This window comes from Sinohyriopsis cumingii, chromosome 15 (genome assembly GCF_028554795.1).
Source record: "Sinohyriopsis cumingii isolate HCF-2022 chromosome 15, ASM2855479v2, whole genome shotgun sequence".
NCBI classification, from domain to species: domain Eukaryota; kingdom Metazoa; phylum Mollusca; class Bivalvia; order Unionida; family Unionidae; genus Sinohyriopsis; species Sinohyriopsis cumingii.
Window position 1 is genome coordinate 43131649 of NC_142975.1, and position 17625 is coordinate 43149273.

Below are 17625 nucleotides of genomic sequence, written 5' to 3' on the forward strand. Positions count from 1 at the left end.
TTTACTTCTTTTTTGGAGAAGTCATTTAAAGAAATTAGTACTGTTAGTAATGGTAGCCCTATATTTATATGAATTTAAAAACCCTTACTACCAAATGCTTTCTGTAAAATGTTGTCAATGTCTGCATATTTTGTACAAAACTGAAAGCTCTCTATGTCAGAGTACTTATGGCCAATTCTGTTGAGTGGATTTTTTGAAAGAGTCATTATTTAAAAGTTGTCTATTTTTAAAAGGGCATGCCATATCTGACAGCAGATTAACATCACTTGTGAAAACTTTGAAAGGTCTTTATGCCAATATGCCTTCTGTCAAATTTAGTCAATTTCTGTTAAGCAGTTTTGGAAAAAAGTTCTTCTATTTTTAGTAATGGGGCTATACTTGAAAGTAAATCAGAATCAGTTGTACGAACTTACTATGCTATTATACAAGGATATTTTTGCAATGTTTGGCTGAAATTGTCTTTGTGGTTTTGAGAAGTTAAAAATGATGGATGGGTGTTTCTATTTTTAGTAATGATGGTGATAACAGACTGTTATCATTTGTATAAATATGAAAGGTCTGCATACCAGGATGCTTTCTGTCAAATTTGATTAAATTTTATTCAACAAAGTCATTTCAAGGGAGAGAGAGACAGGTTTTGGGTAGTGTCTTGTAGGTCATACAGTTTTCTTACGGTCTTGTGTTAAGAAACACACCTACTAGTTTAAATACAATGCGTAAATCAGTTTTAATACACTATTTAAACACTGTACAGGTACTTAACAACTCTAGCATGTAAATTACTCTTCCACAGTTCTTGTGATTATTAAACATTTTTAATAAATTTATTTGCAATACAAGAGGACATCTGAGTCCTACTTTCTGAAAACAGACAAGACCAAAATTGTTTTCACAAATGAAGAATAGTCTATCTGCAAAGAAGCATAATGACAGCGGACAATAAAATGTATCATCTCACCTGTGCCACACAGCCTATGAACCCCTGACTGGTACCAGCATTGGGTGACACACGAATGGCTTGGTCAACACCTCCAAGAAACAGTGGCAGTTTAAGGTTCAAGCCAACCGTGTCGCCTGGGGAAACACCTGTTTAAACAAAATGAATAATGTTAATAACTGACATTCAGAAAATTCATCATTATTCATTTTACAATTGCTTAATATAAATGTATTCAACTATGACAAATCTAAAACATTCAAATCTGTTAGAGTTTTGTTCATTTACTTTATCTTTATTCAATTTTTATAAATTTTCCTCACAAATTTAAGATAACATTTGGTCTTAAATAGTTACATGCCTGGAGAACCTCTCTTCAATACAGCATCAATGTAATAACAGAGATGAGAAAAAAAGCTGAAATGAATGCTTACTTCAAACCGATTGTGGTACATTTTCATCATGTTTATTCTGATTTTCAGGAATGTAGATTTATTTTTCTAATTCTAAATTGATTAAAAAGAAAAGAGAAACTAAAAATTTGAAGTTATTGAGTTAGTTTGAAAAAAGAAGAGGAATAAAAAAATTATGCATACAAGAATTTAACAAAAGCTAAACAAAAATTAACTCAATAGAAACAAAAAATCAGCTAGGATACTGAACAGAAATCACCAGTACTTAGCTAAATGTGTAATAAAAATCAATTTATTAAAGTGTATTAACAATTAACAAAATAATCACATAAAAAAAGAAGAAAAAAAAACGGCAATAAAAACCATACTGCTGTCAGATTACATTCCATCACTAAACAATATTATTATTTTGCCACTTTAACTCATTAACCCCTGGTACTGCATTTATGCATCAAGAGGCAGTAACCTACCGATGAGCTCTGTAGCACCAAGGTCATGTATGATACACTAAAGTGGGTGGTATTATAGAAAGACAGATACCAAATAATCTGGACATTCTAGTTGCACTACAAAATACAGAGGAAAAAACCTAATTTTTTGGTCCCGATATTTTTCCACCCAAAATTTGCCTGGGGTCAGAGTCCAATTTTGTGTCAAGATTTTTTACTTTTTGGCCTCAGATCTAAGGCAGACTGGTCTGAAATGCACACAGACAGGCAAACCTTTGCAAAAAGTAGGATAAGATGGATATTTCAAATAAAGAGTTGTCTTGATACAAAAACGATGAGTCTGTTAAGCAAATAGAAAAATAGAACTCCAATATTTACCCTTCTTCTCCTGCAAGAGTGAAATAGCCAATGAAAAACAATGTTTCTAACACAACTAGGCATTAGGTTAACAGGAAATCTCTTGAAAGTCAATGTATTAGGATGTATTCAGAAATAGCCCCCAAAATGTGTTTCCTACTCACATTTCAGGCAAAGATGACAAACACCTCCAGGGGTTAACGAGTTAATGCAAAAATTATTAATATGCCAACCCAACTAAAAATGTTGAAAAGAGTGTGTGTACTCAATGAACACCCATAAATAGCTACATTAGATTTATGTTTTGAATCATGTATGTTGATCAAAAGTATAAATAAAATTGAAAGCTTCTAAATGATTTGCTGAATTACTATTACAAATCTACTAAAATCATCTAAAATGCATAAAAACATGCCTACCAAATTTCATTCATCTAACCATGTTAACAGACTTTCATTACACAAGAAATATAACTATAAAGGAGATCATATTAATGTCACCATTTTTCTTTCAGGCCAATGACATATTGCAAAAAAAGTGTTTTATCCCACATGCAAATCTGTATGTTTAGAATTGCAAGATATGACACCATTTTAAAGCTGGCCCATTTTCATTCTGGACAAACAACATGGAAATCTTTTAGTGGAAAATCCATGTCCATCCAATCAGAATTTGTCATACCAAGAATTTCAAGATGGCTACTGATGCAAAATATTTTTAAGGTTACATTGGGACTATCTGCATTTACGAAAAAGTGCATAACACAAGATTCTTTAGATGGCCACTATGACAATCATACTGGAAATCAGCTTGGCCAACTCTTCATTTAGGACCAACTACATTTCATAGGAAGTCTTTTAGTGAAAAGCCAATGTTGTGATAATGATCTTCATTCAGGGGGAGTAGCAATGCATGTAATAAGATTTTTGAGATGGTGGCTATGTTGGACATCAGATTAGGATCATTTTCTTTTAGGCCCATATCAAGACTTTTAGCAAAAACACCAAGACAGTGACCATGTTAGACATGATACTGACACCATTTTCATTTTGGACTATTTATTAAATAAATAATGACCATCCTTGAAGAGTAGCAATATCAAGACTTTGAAGATGGCCAAGATAACAGTTAAGTGCTAACAGACAACTGACAGACAGATGACAGATTTAAGTCCACTGTATAATCTCTTCTCATCTTCAACCTAGAGCACTAAAAACTGCTGGAATAGTCTGAAAATTCAACATCATCTTCATATGCAAATAAATATGCCTGTAAAACATAAGTTTATCTTTTGTGCTATCATACTAACAAACTTCTTTGAATGAATGGTTGTTTCTACATTTTAGCAAGTTAGAAAGTAACTACATATCATTCATAGAAATATTTGGTTTTAGTCTGTTCCAATGGTAAGCTAAAATTGTTTTGCAGACAAAATGAAATGCAAAATACCAAAGCTAAAGCAACATCAAATGAAGCAAAATTTAGCAACATACAAATGGAGCATATTTATGAGTGCCTTATTCCATTAGTAAAAGCAAACTCGAATGAACACACATTATAAATTATTAATACCCATGCCAAGAAATGTGCAAAGATATTTAAAACTGAATCAAACAGAAAATGAATGCATCAAGAATATCAATATTTTATGGTGATATATAATGGTAGTGTAAGACATATATCATGAAATGAAATGAATGTACTAGTTCCTGGTGCTATATAAGTAACATTAGAATGAAGATGCTGGTACTATGCAAATCAACATCAGAATACAATAAATGAATGTGCCAGTTGCTTGTACCCGTTAAGAATCACCACTGGAATGTAATAGATGAATGTACAAGCTGCTGGTACCCATTAAAAATCACCATTAGAATGTTATAAATGAATGTACAAGCTGCTGGTACCCATTAAGAATCACCATCGGAATGTAATACATGAATGTACAAGCTGCTGGTACCCATTAAGAATCACCATTAGAATGTTATAAATGAATGTACAAGCTTCTGGTACCCATTAAGAATCACCATCGGAATGTTATAAATGAATGTACAAGCTGCTGGTACCCATTAAGAATCACCATTGGAATGTTATAAATGAATGTACAAGCTGCTGGTACCCATTAAGAATCACCATCGGAATGTTATAAATGAATGTACAAGCTGCTGGTACCCATTAAGAATCACCATCGGAATGTTATAAATGAATGTACAAGCTGCTGGTACGCATTAAGAATCACCGTCAAAATGTTATAAATGAATGTACAAGCTGCTGGTACCTATTAAGACTGAACAGTCAATCTGATATAATAAAATGTGGGTGAGTTTGAGTTGCTATGGACTTTTTTGTATGCAACTAAATGAATCAAATTCTGAAATTTATTGCTATTGGCATGAGCTACATAAGCTGAATAAAACACAATGACTGTAGCTGCTGCTGTCATGTCATTGTTCAAAATAAAGCTCTACAAAGTTGTGCAATAACCTCATACCAAAGCATAAACATAAGATTGTCAAATCTGTTCTAAGCATATTTTGTTTTTGATTGAATGTTTAAAATAAAATAGCATGCCTGCATGATGCATTACTTTAAACACTGGTCTCAATTAAAAAAACCTCAGTACACCAATGCTACTCTCATAATGAAGGTATATCAAGGAAGTCCATTAAATTAATATCAAATTTTGAACAGTGTTATAAAGAAGGACGCTGTATGCTGTGCTGTTTCATTGATCTAGACTTTTTTATACAAAAATGTCTTGGCATTTTCAACACCAATTTTCTAGAAAAGACTTCCTCTCTTACTCTGAAAGTCCAGATTATCACCGATCCATAAGAAAAAAGGTCAAAGACACAAGCATGTCACAATCCTAAGTGGTATCTTTATCTATATACTTTATTTCTGTAGTATATCATACTAATGATGTATTATTATTATTTTTTTAAACTGCATCATTAGCAAATAAATTCGAGCTTTTTTATTTCAAAATTATTTTGCACTGACACTTAAATAATTAATTGGTTGGAGTGTAATGGATGCTGCTCCCTTTTAATAGAGTGTAAACTGTGTATACTTGTATTTATACTTGACTGTGGTAAATTAGAGATGCAAAACATTTGGGCTCTTGTTTGGTACAAACCCCTTCTCTATGGTGTGTTTTGTCCTAAGGATTTGGTTAGTCCAAACTGCTTTATGGTGTGTTTTCCTCGTACAATTTGGTTTGTCCAAACTGCTTTATTGTGTGCTTTACTCGTAGTATTTGGTTGGTCCAAACCCAACTTTATGGTGTGCTTTGCCCTTAGGATTTGTTTGGTTAGTTCTGCTGGGCAATGGAGGCAAAGTATCTTGGCCAAATCCTCACACACACAAAAATAATAATAATAATTTCTACAAATGAACACTGAAACATTTCAAGCACAGAGTACAGTCTTCATTAGTAAAGAAATTTTGTATATTAAACAAGGCTATATTCGCATTTACTTTAACTTACTGCCATTATTTAATAGTTTTTTTAATGTGTCATCCTTTTTACATGAAAGACTTTTAAATATAATTCAGTGATGTTTTCAAGGAATAGCTTCACTGATGTGTAAGTTAAGAGTTTTACAGTTTTTAAATATTCCAAAGAGGAGTTAACCGAAATGTGAGGTTTATACCATGGTAACAAGAAGTAAATTGGCAGCCACTATAAACTCCAAGAAATGAATTTTACAGTGCAGAAATTAGGTAATGGATATCTGAAATATTATTTTGGCTTAACTATTGAAAAATGTCTTTTTTTCTTCTTATAGACATTTAGCTAAAGTAAATAAATTGTTTAAATGTTAGTAATAATCAACCATGGACAGATATGAGAAATAACCATAGTGCCATACCTACCTAGAAAAGCATCAAGCAGAAAGGCAAAACAATACCCCAGGTAGAGATGCAGAGGCAAAACAATACCCCAGGTAGAGATGCAGAGAGGCAAAACAATATACCCCAGAGGCAGAGATGTTGAGAGGTAAAACAATACCCCAGATGCAGAGATTGCAAATTTCACATGAAATACTGCACAGTTTTGCTAAAATATGAATTTTTTCTACTACAGGGTGTTATGAAAACTTGTCTCAAAAGTTAGCAATTAAGAACTGAACATTTTCATTAGCTATTAAACACCAGGAAAATACTAGTGCTATTTGCCATCATTTTAATCTTTAGAAGTATCAGAACAAACATTCTTAACACCCTGCAGATATGCTGCGGAGCCATGAACAGTGCCTGTGTATTTGACAGTAAGGTGAAACATAGAACCAGACATGTAACCATGATGAATACCTCTCCTAAAACGCTTAGATTTATAACGGTAGTAGTCGAGATAGTCGTTTCGTAAGTTGTTGTTGTTGTTCAAGTTCCACAAAGACTCTGGGTTGAAAGAAAAATGTTGATCATTAATAGTTAGTTCAACAAAATATACACAAGTCCATATCAAAATGCTTCTACAAGCTGTCTTTTTTTCCTTCCATAAAAAATGAAATAGGTCACATAAAACAGAATAAATAACTGATTTCAAATTATTGCCAAATATATAAATCTGTCACACTGACCTCAGATTCCATGCCCTATCAATAACTAAATATGACAGCCTTCATTTTAAAAGAGTCTTTCAATCAAACATAAATAATCAATATAGTTGATGATGGTGATTCTATTATTTCAAAAGAAAGTTCATATTAGTTCATTTCCAATGTAAAACATCCAATTCTTCATGGTAATGGAATAAAATTTAGTCCAATAATCTGTATCTTCAAATTTACCATTAGAATTACAGGGAATAAAAAAAAAAACTTGTGCCTAAGCAATTTGTTCTGGACTTTTGGACACTTCACATCGCTGCAAAAAAATTAAACAGTCAAATAATACAAATAAACTTTTACAAGACTACTTCTATAGAGCTACCATATATTAGTATTAAAAACACTACATACCAGTAGACAGATTGTCAAAACTAGTTTCTATAAAAATTAATCTACTTTTAAAAAAAAAACACTTAACAATTAATAGCTATTAATAAATAATAAATAAATTAGATGAACGAGAATAAATATTAATGTGTCTGTTGTGAGTTGTGCCATTATCTATGGATATGTGCTGTCATATTGAAATGGCATTCTGATAAAACCTGGAAATATTCACTGATCCACTGCAAGTATTATTTCAGGCAATTTTAAATACAATGTCACCTCTGGGTCAAATTTGACAAAAATCAAAATAAACAATATGCACAAACAATATAGTTTTCTCTTGGTTTGATTCTTAGCAAATCAACTTCCTATGTCATTTATTAAAACTTCTTTTGAAGTTTAAAAAAATATTTCTAAAATAATGATTGATCATTAACTCATATCAGATAAATCATTGTGCAACATAAAAAACACAGTTTGAACTAGCAAACCCCTCTGATGTGGTGATGCTTGGAAAAATACTAATTTCTAACAAGAAGGCCCATGCCTTGATTTCAAGTAAATGGTCAAAGTATTTCTGTAAAGTGTGACATTTACCGTAAGCATAAATGCTGATTGAGCATGTCACAGTACAAATTATCTTAGCTTAAAAATGGTTCATCCAATGTGTGAACTAAATCCATCAAGGGGTTCCTCTTCTTCCAGTTAAGTGCTTGGCCCTTATGGGGGCATAATCTCACTGTGGTGAACTATGTACATGTGTAAATGAAAGCTCTGTGTACAAGTTTAAATTGGTTACGACACACTGTGTCCAAGCTAAGATCACTTGCAAGTAATTCCAAAGATGGACATCTGAGGGAAAGAAAGAACTCCTATATGCATCTGCAGAGCAGTGTGGTACTCATTATTTGCTGGCATGGCCTCTGGTTGATGCTTCTGCTGGGATCAAGTACCCTACTGTCAGCTTTTCAACCAGACGGTTGATGATCCAATCCAGTACATCATGATGATCATGCTCTGTTGACGATCAGTTCACAAGTCTTCCCATTGGAGGTCCTTCAGCATAGTTCAGATGCTACTGGTTCGTCAGTACCATGAAAAAAACTTGCTGTTTGCTTCTGAACTCTTTCTGGTTTTTGGCTGCATTGGTCTTGGAGTGAAGGTTCAGGAAATATAATAAAATTTTCTTTCATTTCAACCAGAGCCTTAATGCACTTTTCTTTCTCTTGGCTTCATGACTACTGCCAAGTATCATGTTAATATATCAAGTGATTTAGGAAAGATTAGCAAATGAAAACCTTTTGCCAAACTCATAATGCAAAAAGTTTCTATAACTATGACCCTGACCTCAAAAAAGAGAGGGGGCAAGCAAGCATTTCATAAAATATATTGTCTTACCTTTACAATAATTAAATACCATATATGATTAGATTTTTGTCAAGGGGCTTAAGAAAGATATGCAACTTTAACAAAACCTTTACAAAATGTTTATGTCTTGCTTGCCACTTTGTGAGGTCATGTTCTCAGACAATTCTTCATTTGTGTAATTTAAATGAAGAGTTTTGAGAGGTTAACAATACTGCCAGAAAGGTATAAACAATCTATGAAGAATTTTATTTTACAATTTATTCAGCAGACTACACCATATATGTCACTGAAAAGACATCTTTTCATCAAACCAGGAAAGCAAGATGCATGGGAAGTAACTGGGGAGTATGATTAAGAACAGTTTGAGCTGGAAAATGTTAACTTTTGAAACAAATTATATTTTTACAGATAAAACAGAATGCACAGTGGCACTGGTAGAGTTGCAGTAATAAAAAGCTTAGCATGTTAAATATCTAGTCTGCCATCACAGTTTCAGTTTTTTAGTTAAGGCCACAACAGTTTTGTTCCAATATTTTAATCAATAGTTAATTTCACCAAATTTACTCCAAACTAAGAAGGATTTTCATTTGATATAACTAATTAAGCAAACCTTTTCATGCTATATAATTATTCACTGATGTGGACTTCTAAAATGACCCCCTTTAAACTACAATACCCAATGAACAAACCTCCACTATTGTCAAGAAAGTTGGCAAATAACCCAATAATACAGATATTTCTGGTACAGCAACCATTCACCAATTACCCTAATAAAAAACCAACTAATATGCATCCTAGCTGTAAAGATGTAATTATATTAAATAGAAACAACTTGTTTAATTCTTTGTAACAAAGTACTTACCAAAATAAAGACAAACTTGAGACAGAATCAAATCCACATTGTTTTGCTTACTTTTACCCTGGTATCTGATGATAGCGTACTTCACTTTTTCAATGGCATTTGTTTTATACCATTCATAATGCATAATATATGTTACACCATATTTCAATAGCATTTGTTTCAAACCATTCATGATACAAGGCACATGTCATACCATAGTCTGATGGTATTTATTACATACCATTAATGATAAAAGGTATTACAGGTCACATTTGAGTTCAATGGCATTTGTTACATAACACTCATGATACAAGATATTACAGATCACATTGTGTTTCAATAGCATTTGTAACATACCATTCATGATACATGGTATTACAGGTCACATTATGTTTCAATAGCATTTGTAACATACCATTCATGATACATGGTATTACAGGTCAATAGCATTTGTAACATACCATTCATGATACATGGTTTTACAGGTCAATAGCATTTGTTACATACCATTCATGATACATGGTATTACAGGTCAATGGCATTTGTTACATACCATTCATAATAAAAGGTCCTGCATATGACATCATGAATCAATGGCATTTGTTAACTACCACTCATAACACAATGTACTAAATGCTGCATTGTAGTTCAAATTCATTTTGTAAAGGGTTACTTTACTACAAAATAAATTCCTTCTACAATGAAGTTACACTTTTAAGTGGAGTGGTGGTCTTTGCTTTCTCAGGCTATAATGTTGCAAATGTACCTCTATGAACCTGAAAATTATATATACAGTTATGATCACTCAATAAATGTTTTATGTTTTACAGTGCTTGCATTATATTATTAAAAGATAAAACTTTCATAAATGGAACATTCAGTGACTTATTTTGTCATTGTTGGTTGTTGTTGTTGTTGTTGTTGTTGTAGGGTTTAATGCCATTTTTCAGCACATGATAGGCTATACATGGTGGCCAGTATTAATGGTGACGGAAGAACCCGAGAAAATCCCGGAAAGAACCACCGACCCACGAGAAGCTACTGGCAAGCTTTCTCACATATCCACATAGGCTGAATTCGAGACTTGAACCCACACAGACAGAGGTGAGATGGCAGTGATCTGTAACGGAGAGTGCGTTAGACCACTTGGCCACTCGGGGCCCCTGTCATTGTTGGAACAAGATAGTGAATCAGTTAGCGGACCAATGTAAGTTGTTTTCATGAATCAAAAACTTACTGAATGTGTGAAGCTTACAAACAATCACTTCATTATGCTTATTCTTTAAGTTTCCATTATCAGTCCATAGAAAAAAAGCATTATTCAGTTATATTATTTTAGTTTATGATATTTTTCTAAAAAATTATTTGAGGTATGGTATGAATAAAACTGACATTGCCAGGCCAAAATTGATTTTAATTTTAATTTTCATAAATCTTTCAAAATCATTCAAATAGAGAGAAAGAGAGACCAGTCATAAAAATGTAATGTATCAAGGATATATGCTGTCAATGCTTATGCAGTGTGGCTTTGCAGTCATACAATATTCAATGTATCAAGGATTCAATGCTTATGCAGAGTGGCTCTGCAGTCATACAAGATTCAATGTATCAATAATTCAATGCTTATGCAGAGTGGCTTTGCAGTCATACAAAATTCAATTATCAAGGATTCAATGCTTATGCAGAGTGGGTTTGCAGTCATACAAGATTCAATGTATCAAGAATTCAATGCTTATGCAGAGTGGCTTTGCAGGCATACAAGATTCAATGCTTAAGCAGTGTGGCTTTGCAGGCATACAAGATTCAATGTATCATGGACTCAATGATTATGCAGAGTGGCTTTGCAGTCATACAAAATTCAATGTATCAAGGATTCAATGCTTATGCAGAGTGGCTTTGCAGTCATACAAAATTCAATGTATCAAGGATTCAATGCTTATGCAGAGTGGCTTTGCAGTCATACAAAATTCAATGTATCAAGGATTCAATGCTAATGCAGAGTGGCTTTGCAGTCATACAAGATTCAATGTATCAAGGATTCAATGCTTATGCAGTGTGGCTTTGCAGTCATACAAGATTCAATGTATCATGGATACATGCTGCCAATTGTTTGGGAGTGTGGCTTTGCAGTCTTACAGACTTTATCAATGATACATGCTGTCAGTGTTTATGGTGCATGACTCTGGCACTTTCATAATGCTACTAGTTACATGTCAAAGAAATGTGAGATAAGATCATTTCCCAGTGAAGCACTGAGGCAGGCAACCAGTGTGGGTATCACTCAAAACCATAACCCTTGGATTACAATTCTGGTGGTCCAACATGACAGACTGACAAGAATATCACTGACTAATATGTAGACAGACAAGCATATGGATAAACAAACAAGTGGGCAGACATATAAACTGGTTTTAATGAGAACATAACAAAAGATAATGAATAAGAGCCAACAGAACATTGGAACAACTCTTAGAAAAAAGCTTCATATGCATGTTTATTTCTGTTGACAGCATTTTGTACAGTAAATATCACATTTCCACTTCTCAAATTCCACTGGATCAGAGTATCTCTTGTGTAGCATATATTTCTCTGGAAAAACTGATACCCTTAAACTGCACAGGTTTACTTATCTCAATATTATGTCAGAAATTAAATTCATTCGCTTTCTTTTCTCAGTAAAATAAAGAACAAAAATGTTTTTATAATTACATTGGCTTTGTAATGTTTTAACAGTGATGCTTCTATTTGGGGGCAATTAAAGTTACAGTCCAGATGCATTTAAAGAAAAGACCATATTTTCGTAAATACCAAGGTACAAAAGATAGAGAGAAAATTCTTAATAAAAATATTTGATATCATGGACATCTTACTTTCAGCAGGGATGGCAACAGATTTTTTTTATCATCTCAAAAGGTATGGTTGTTTTCCAATAAAAAAAGTGTATCTCTATCTGAATGCAAGAAGTCAGATTCCAAACAAAAATGCCTATTTATACCTCAATGAAAATTCTTCTTCATCATTCTTCTCATTATCATTTACAGAAGCCAGGTCAAATTCAAAAGTACCAGGCTAGATTAACGCATCAATGTAACAAAAAATGCTACTGTTATAAAGGTAGACGGTTTAAATTTTACAATTTGTAAAAGCAAATTTTTAAACTGGCTGATGACTCTTCATGAAAACACTGCCTTATCCTGTAATAATCCCTGTCTAAGGACTATGTGCGTAGATCTAAAAGTCCCTTTCTTGTAGTACATACATGAGGGTGTGTTTTCATACAACAAATGGCAACTGCACTGTCTGAAACCATTGCCCAATGTTTTGAGTTAATCAGAATATTCACATGGCGATGAGACAATTTACAAACAAAACCCAAACAATCAAACAACTGTTGAATAGAAGCCTGAACTATTTTATACATGTCTGAATGTAGAGGAAACCTACAGAAAATGAGATAAATAATGGAACAAAAAAACAAACAATTTGATTAAAAAAATAAATCAAAATGCACAAACTTAATATGTCTATTGTGTACTGGAGAATGACAAAAGGTTATAAAAAAATAGTCAAAGGTGTGGTGACCTACGTAAATGTATGTTATCCATATTGTGAACCAAATTATTCTGGCCTAATTGCAGGCAACAACAGACAGAAACCTTGCATATATAAAAACTGGACCAGGAGGTACAATATATGCAAAGATTATGTATATCCACCATTTCTATTTCTTGAAACGTTTGCATTCCACAATACTGTAACAAAACATCTAAATCACACTCACACACACCCCCAAATCACACTAATTGAGTTACTGTTGCTAAATAAAGTCCTTATTTTATATATTATTGTCATTATTTTTATTAACCATATCCTGTATCGGTTTGAATCTCCAATTCAGCCAATGTGGGTATGTGAGAAAGCTTGCCAGTAACTCCTCATGGGTAGGTGGTTCTTTCTGGGATTTTCCTGGGATCTTCCTCCACCATTAATACTGGCCGCCATGTATAGCCTATCATGTGCTGAAAAATGGCATTAAACCCTACAACAATTAACCATATCTCTTGCCTTGGATGTCATATAATTGCAACATCTGTATAATTTTGCGTGTGTGTATGTGATTTGGATTTTTAACATAGCTTTAACAATTTTTAGTCATATCGCTATGATGTCTGCAGTGTGGCAGTTTATAGTGAAGTCTAGCACTGGGGCATCATGCCGCAGACATGTAGAATGATGTCCCACCCAGTCACGTTATAATGACACCAAGCCGACCGGTCCTAACACTAACCTCTTGATGCTGTGTGCCAAGTGAGGCAGCTGTAAGTACCATTTTTTTAAGTCTTTGGTATGACTCGGCTGGTGATCGAACACATGACCTCCCGCATCCAAGGCAGATGCTCTAACACTAGGCCACCAGAGCAGTTGTATAATTTTGTATCATGTACACTGAAATATCACCTTGGTTAATAAAGTCCTCTTTAATTCATATCCATTATTTATTTGAAACTTTTAGAAATGTCTGAAAATTACTGAAACCTTAGTAAAATACTATATAATGATTTAAATTTTAGTGAAATCTCACCAATGTTATAGTAAACTCTCACAAAACTTTCAATTAAATGTTAGAGATCTCACCAAAAGTTAAGTGAATGTTTTGACTAATGTTTTTTTGACACCTCACCAGAATTTCAGTAAAAGTTTTGGTCAGAATTTTTGTGAAATCTCACCAAACTTTCAGTGAAATGAAAAAGACTTACACGATACCATCATGGATTAGGTTTTGTATGCAAGAAAGAAAATGAGTACAAGAAAAACCTAAATCTTGTTTGATAATGTCTGTCAAAATAAAATTTATGATACATTTTTAAAATGTTTGTGAATTTTTATCATTGATTCCCAATGATGTCTAAAAATCATTAGGCAGTTTAATAGAAATCTGAAGCTGATTTTGTATTGGATGATATTTATGTAGACATTTTAGACAGCCTTTTTTTAGATGGAAATTTTAGGCAGATTTTCATTTCAGGAGGAAATTTCAGGCTTTTTTTCAGGTAGAATTTTATTTCAGGCAGAAATCTTAGATGGATTTTTTGTTTAAGTGGAATCTTAGAACAACTAATCTGTATCTCATATTTTGCCTAAAACTCTAATAGAAATCAATCTGAAATTCACATAAACTTCTTTAAGTTTATGGTTAGGCATCACTTAAGAAACCCGTCTGAAATCTGCCTAAAGTCTGCCTGAAAATTTTGTACAGGATTTCAGGCGGAAATCTTTTTATTCAAGCGGAATATTAGCACAGCTAATTTGCATATTTTGTCTAAAATTCTGCTCAGAATCCACCTAAATTCCCCTTCAAATTTGCCTAAGCTCCCTTAATATGAGCAGTTATGCTTTAGGCAGAAAGCGCTTAAAAAAACTCGTCTGAAATTCGTCTGGAAAATTTTGTATAGGAAGTGACAAGATTTACCAAAGTGCAGATGTGGCAAAATCATGATTAGTGACAAGAACACTGTTTAAATACACTTTCTTAAACAAATAAAAGCACAAAAAATGCATTGGAAAAGCTATAATAAATTACTGGGATAAACTTATTGTTTGCTGCTACCACCTGTTGAAACCTCTGGAGGAGCAAAAACAATTCATTTTTAATTAATATGTATTATAAGTAGTCAATACATGTCGGTTATTTTCAAATGCATCAAAATGTTCATTTGCACTTTGGAAGATTACAGTAAAACCTGTCATGAGCAACCTCTGCTATGAGCGACCACCTGTCATTTCCGACCACAATCATAATGCACGGATCAATTTTACTATATAAACGCTCTGTTATGAACGACCACCTGCTGAACGCAACCAGCGACCGCGATTTATTGGCAAAATATGCATTTTGACGCTGCTATGAATGACTGCATTGTCAAAAAAACAAAACAGATTGACACCAATGACCTTAACTTAATCCTTTGTAAACACTAGAGCTTGGGATAAATGTAGTATGCAAACAAAGTGCACATTAAATAACACTATAGTTGAACAACCATATATCGAGATAAACACCTCTAACCATCATTTAATCCTTTGTAACAAAGACTGCATAAATAGTAAAGATTGCTCTAATAAAGTATTAAAAAAGAATTTGTCTTGCTACAGTACCAGTTTTGTGAAATTTACAACTCCAGCGTACAGTGTCATTTGTAAACTGCAGTAAACCAGACTAAAGTACGTGTCACTAACCGCCATTGTAGTGCCGAAGTCATGTGAATAGCCAGTAAGAGTAACATCAAAAAGGGAGTAATGATGAATATATGCAGTCAATTTAGAGCTTTATATTTTTTCTTTATCTTTATGAAAACTTACAAAATGCCGGTAGTCCTTATGTCCCAGTGAAAAATCTTTTGAAAGGGCTTCAGTGTAGGTTTGAGTACATCGTTTGTCTTTCCAGTTAATCCATAATGCCTGGAGGGTGAATGAGCTCATTGTCTTTAATACTAGTAAGTGAGAATCATTTCTGGATTTTTTTAAAATTATTTTTTATTTCTTTTGTTAGTGTTTCACCAAGCCACCATCTGTTTATCTGGGTGCAGATCGTCGCAACCTTTGTTTATCGAGCTGTAACGCTGTTGATTTAAACTTTGTCTCAGAATAAATGTATTGTTTCTTGATGAGTTAATTATGTCTTTTGGTTTTATTCATTGGTACATAATATATATTTATTCCACATTTCCCCAAAACCTGATCAAAACTGATAGTCTTGGAAGAATATGCCAATATGGATCAGTCTAGAAACTTCTAATGTATTCAACAAAGGGCCAGACTGGGAGAGGATATTCTTCAGAGAGGTAAATCTGGTACTTCTCCAATTGCAGACAGTGATAGTGACAACGAGTCATCTGTTGGTGAAATTCTGACTCAAGTTATTTCACATTCTACAGTCATAGAACATTTAAATGAGATTAAAGAATATGCTTTACAACATGGTGATCCCAAAATTTTGCTTCTTTGCTCAGAAATGGAGATACATGTTCAGACCAAACAGCTGAGTAAAACATGTCAACAACGAAGTATAATGGATTTCTTAAAAAACAAGTGAATAAGTGTATAAAATAAGATATATACATCATATCTAACTGTTCATTTTTTTGTACATATTAATGTGATGTTGAAATATAAATTTTATTCTCGTTGTTTGATAGATGTATATCTTTATTATATAAAGATATTTTGAGAGGAATGCATGCAATATTTAACAAGATTTATGAATAAAGAATATGATACATGTACAGTGAGCAAGGGTATTATTTATTTTTCAACAATGCTAACTATTGACCCTGAAAACCAGTCCATTTTCACACACCTCTTATGAGAAACCACCTGTCTTGAGGGACCACTTTTGGTTGGCAGAAGGGGTGGTCTCTCATAACAGGTTTTACTGTACTATCAGAGATCCTGAAATGCTTGTATTTGCCAGACATGTCCAACAGATTCAAGGTTTTCACCAGTGATCATGAAATCCCTGTGTTTGCTAGACATGTCCAATAGATCCAAGGTATTCTTTGCTGAGCACACACTCTGAGCAACTGGACATCAATCATGGGATTTTGCAAATATCATTATATCAAGTTGTCTTTGATTTATTTCTACATCAAAATGTGAAATAAACACCTTACCAAAGTTAAATTCAAGGGTCATTATGTCTAGTTCACGTACTGATTCTTTGTCAGACAATCCATAAAGAAGGTAACAGCTAAACTTAATTCAAAGGTGACTGGGTCTAGTCTGCACATTATTTTCTTTCATGGACAATCAACCGAGATGTTGCCAACAAAGCTTATTACATGTGCACAATCAGAACTCTTCCTGTTCATCATCAGTGGCATCATGATTGAAAGATCCAACCAAAGTAGATGGTATACATGTAGAATCACATGATCAGCCATTTTCTCAGACTTTACATAGTTACAGACCATGGATTGGGAGTCTTGGCATCCAACTATATTGTTTGGATTTGTGCTTTGCCATAGTCTAGTGCTTCATCTCATTTGCCACTTGTTCTCTGCTTGGCAGTTTCTCATCTCCATATTACTCAGTTTGCATCTGGTTGAGATTTCTGTGTCATCAGTATTCCATTCAGGGTGGACATAAACAACATGATAACCAGGATTTGGAAAGGTCATTATAACAATAGTCAACCACCTTCTTCACTGGGGGCTGCCAACTATGGCCAACTAAGTCTTGTCATTATCATAGAACTGGTCTCTTCCCAAACATGGAGGAGGACTTTAATTTCAGACCAGGATTCAATAAATCTGATTTG

The 17625-nt window shown here is 33.4% G+C and overlaps 1 protein-coding gene across 13 annotated transcripts in view; it reads right to left on the minus strand.

Moving 5' to 3' along the window:
• LOC149781703 (basement membrane-specific heparan sulfate proteoglycan core protein-like) overlaps window positions 1-17625 on the minus strand; it is a 438170-nt gene that overhangs the window by 31683 nt on the left and 388862 nt on the right. For 12 of the 13 annotated variants that reach the window (XM_089935800.1, XM_089935799.1, XM_089935797.1 and 9 more), the window contains 2 exons: window positions 6474-6560; window positions 959-1086 (listed from right to left, as the gene is read on the minus strand). In XM_089935800.1, the coding sequence (XP_089791926.1) occupies window positions 959-1086; window positions 6474-6560 (215 nt within the window). The remainder of the gene's footprint in view (window positions 1-958; window positions 1087-6473; window positions 6561-17625) is intronic. The other variant, XM_089935795.1, reaches the window with a different exon arrangement.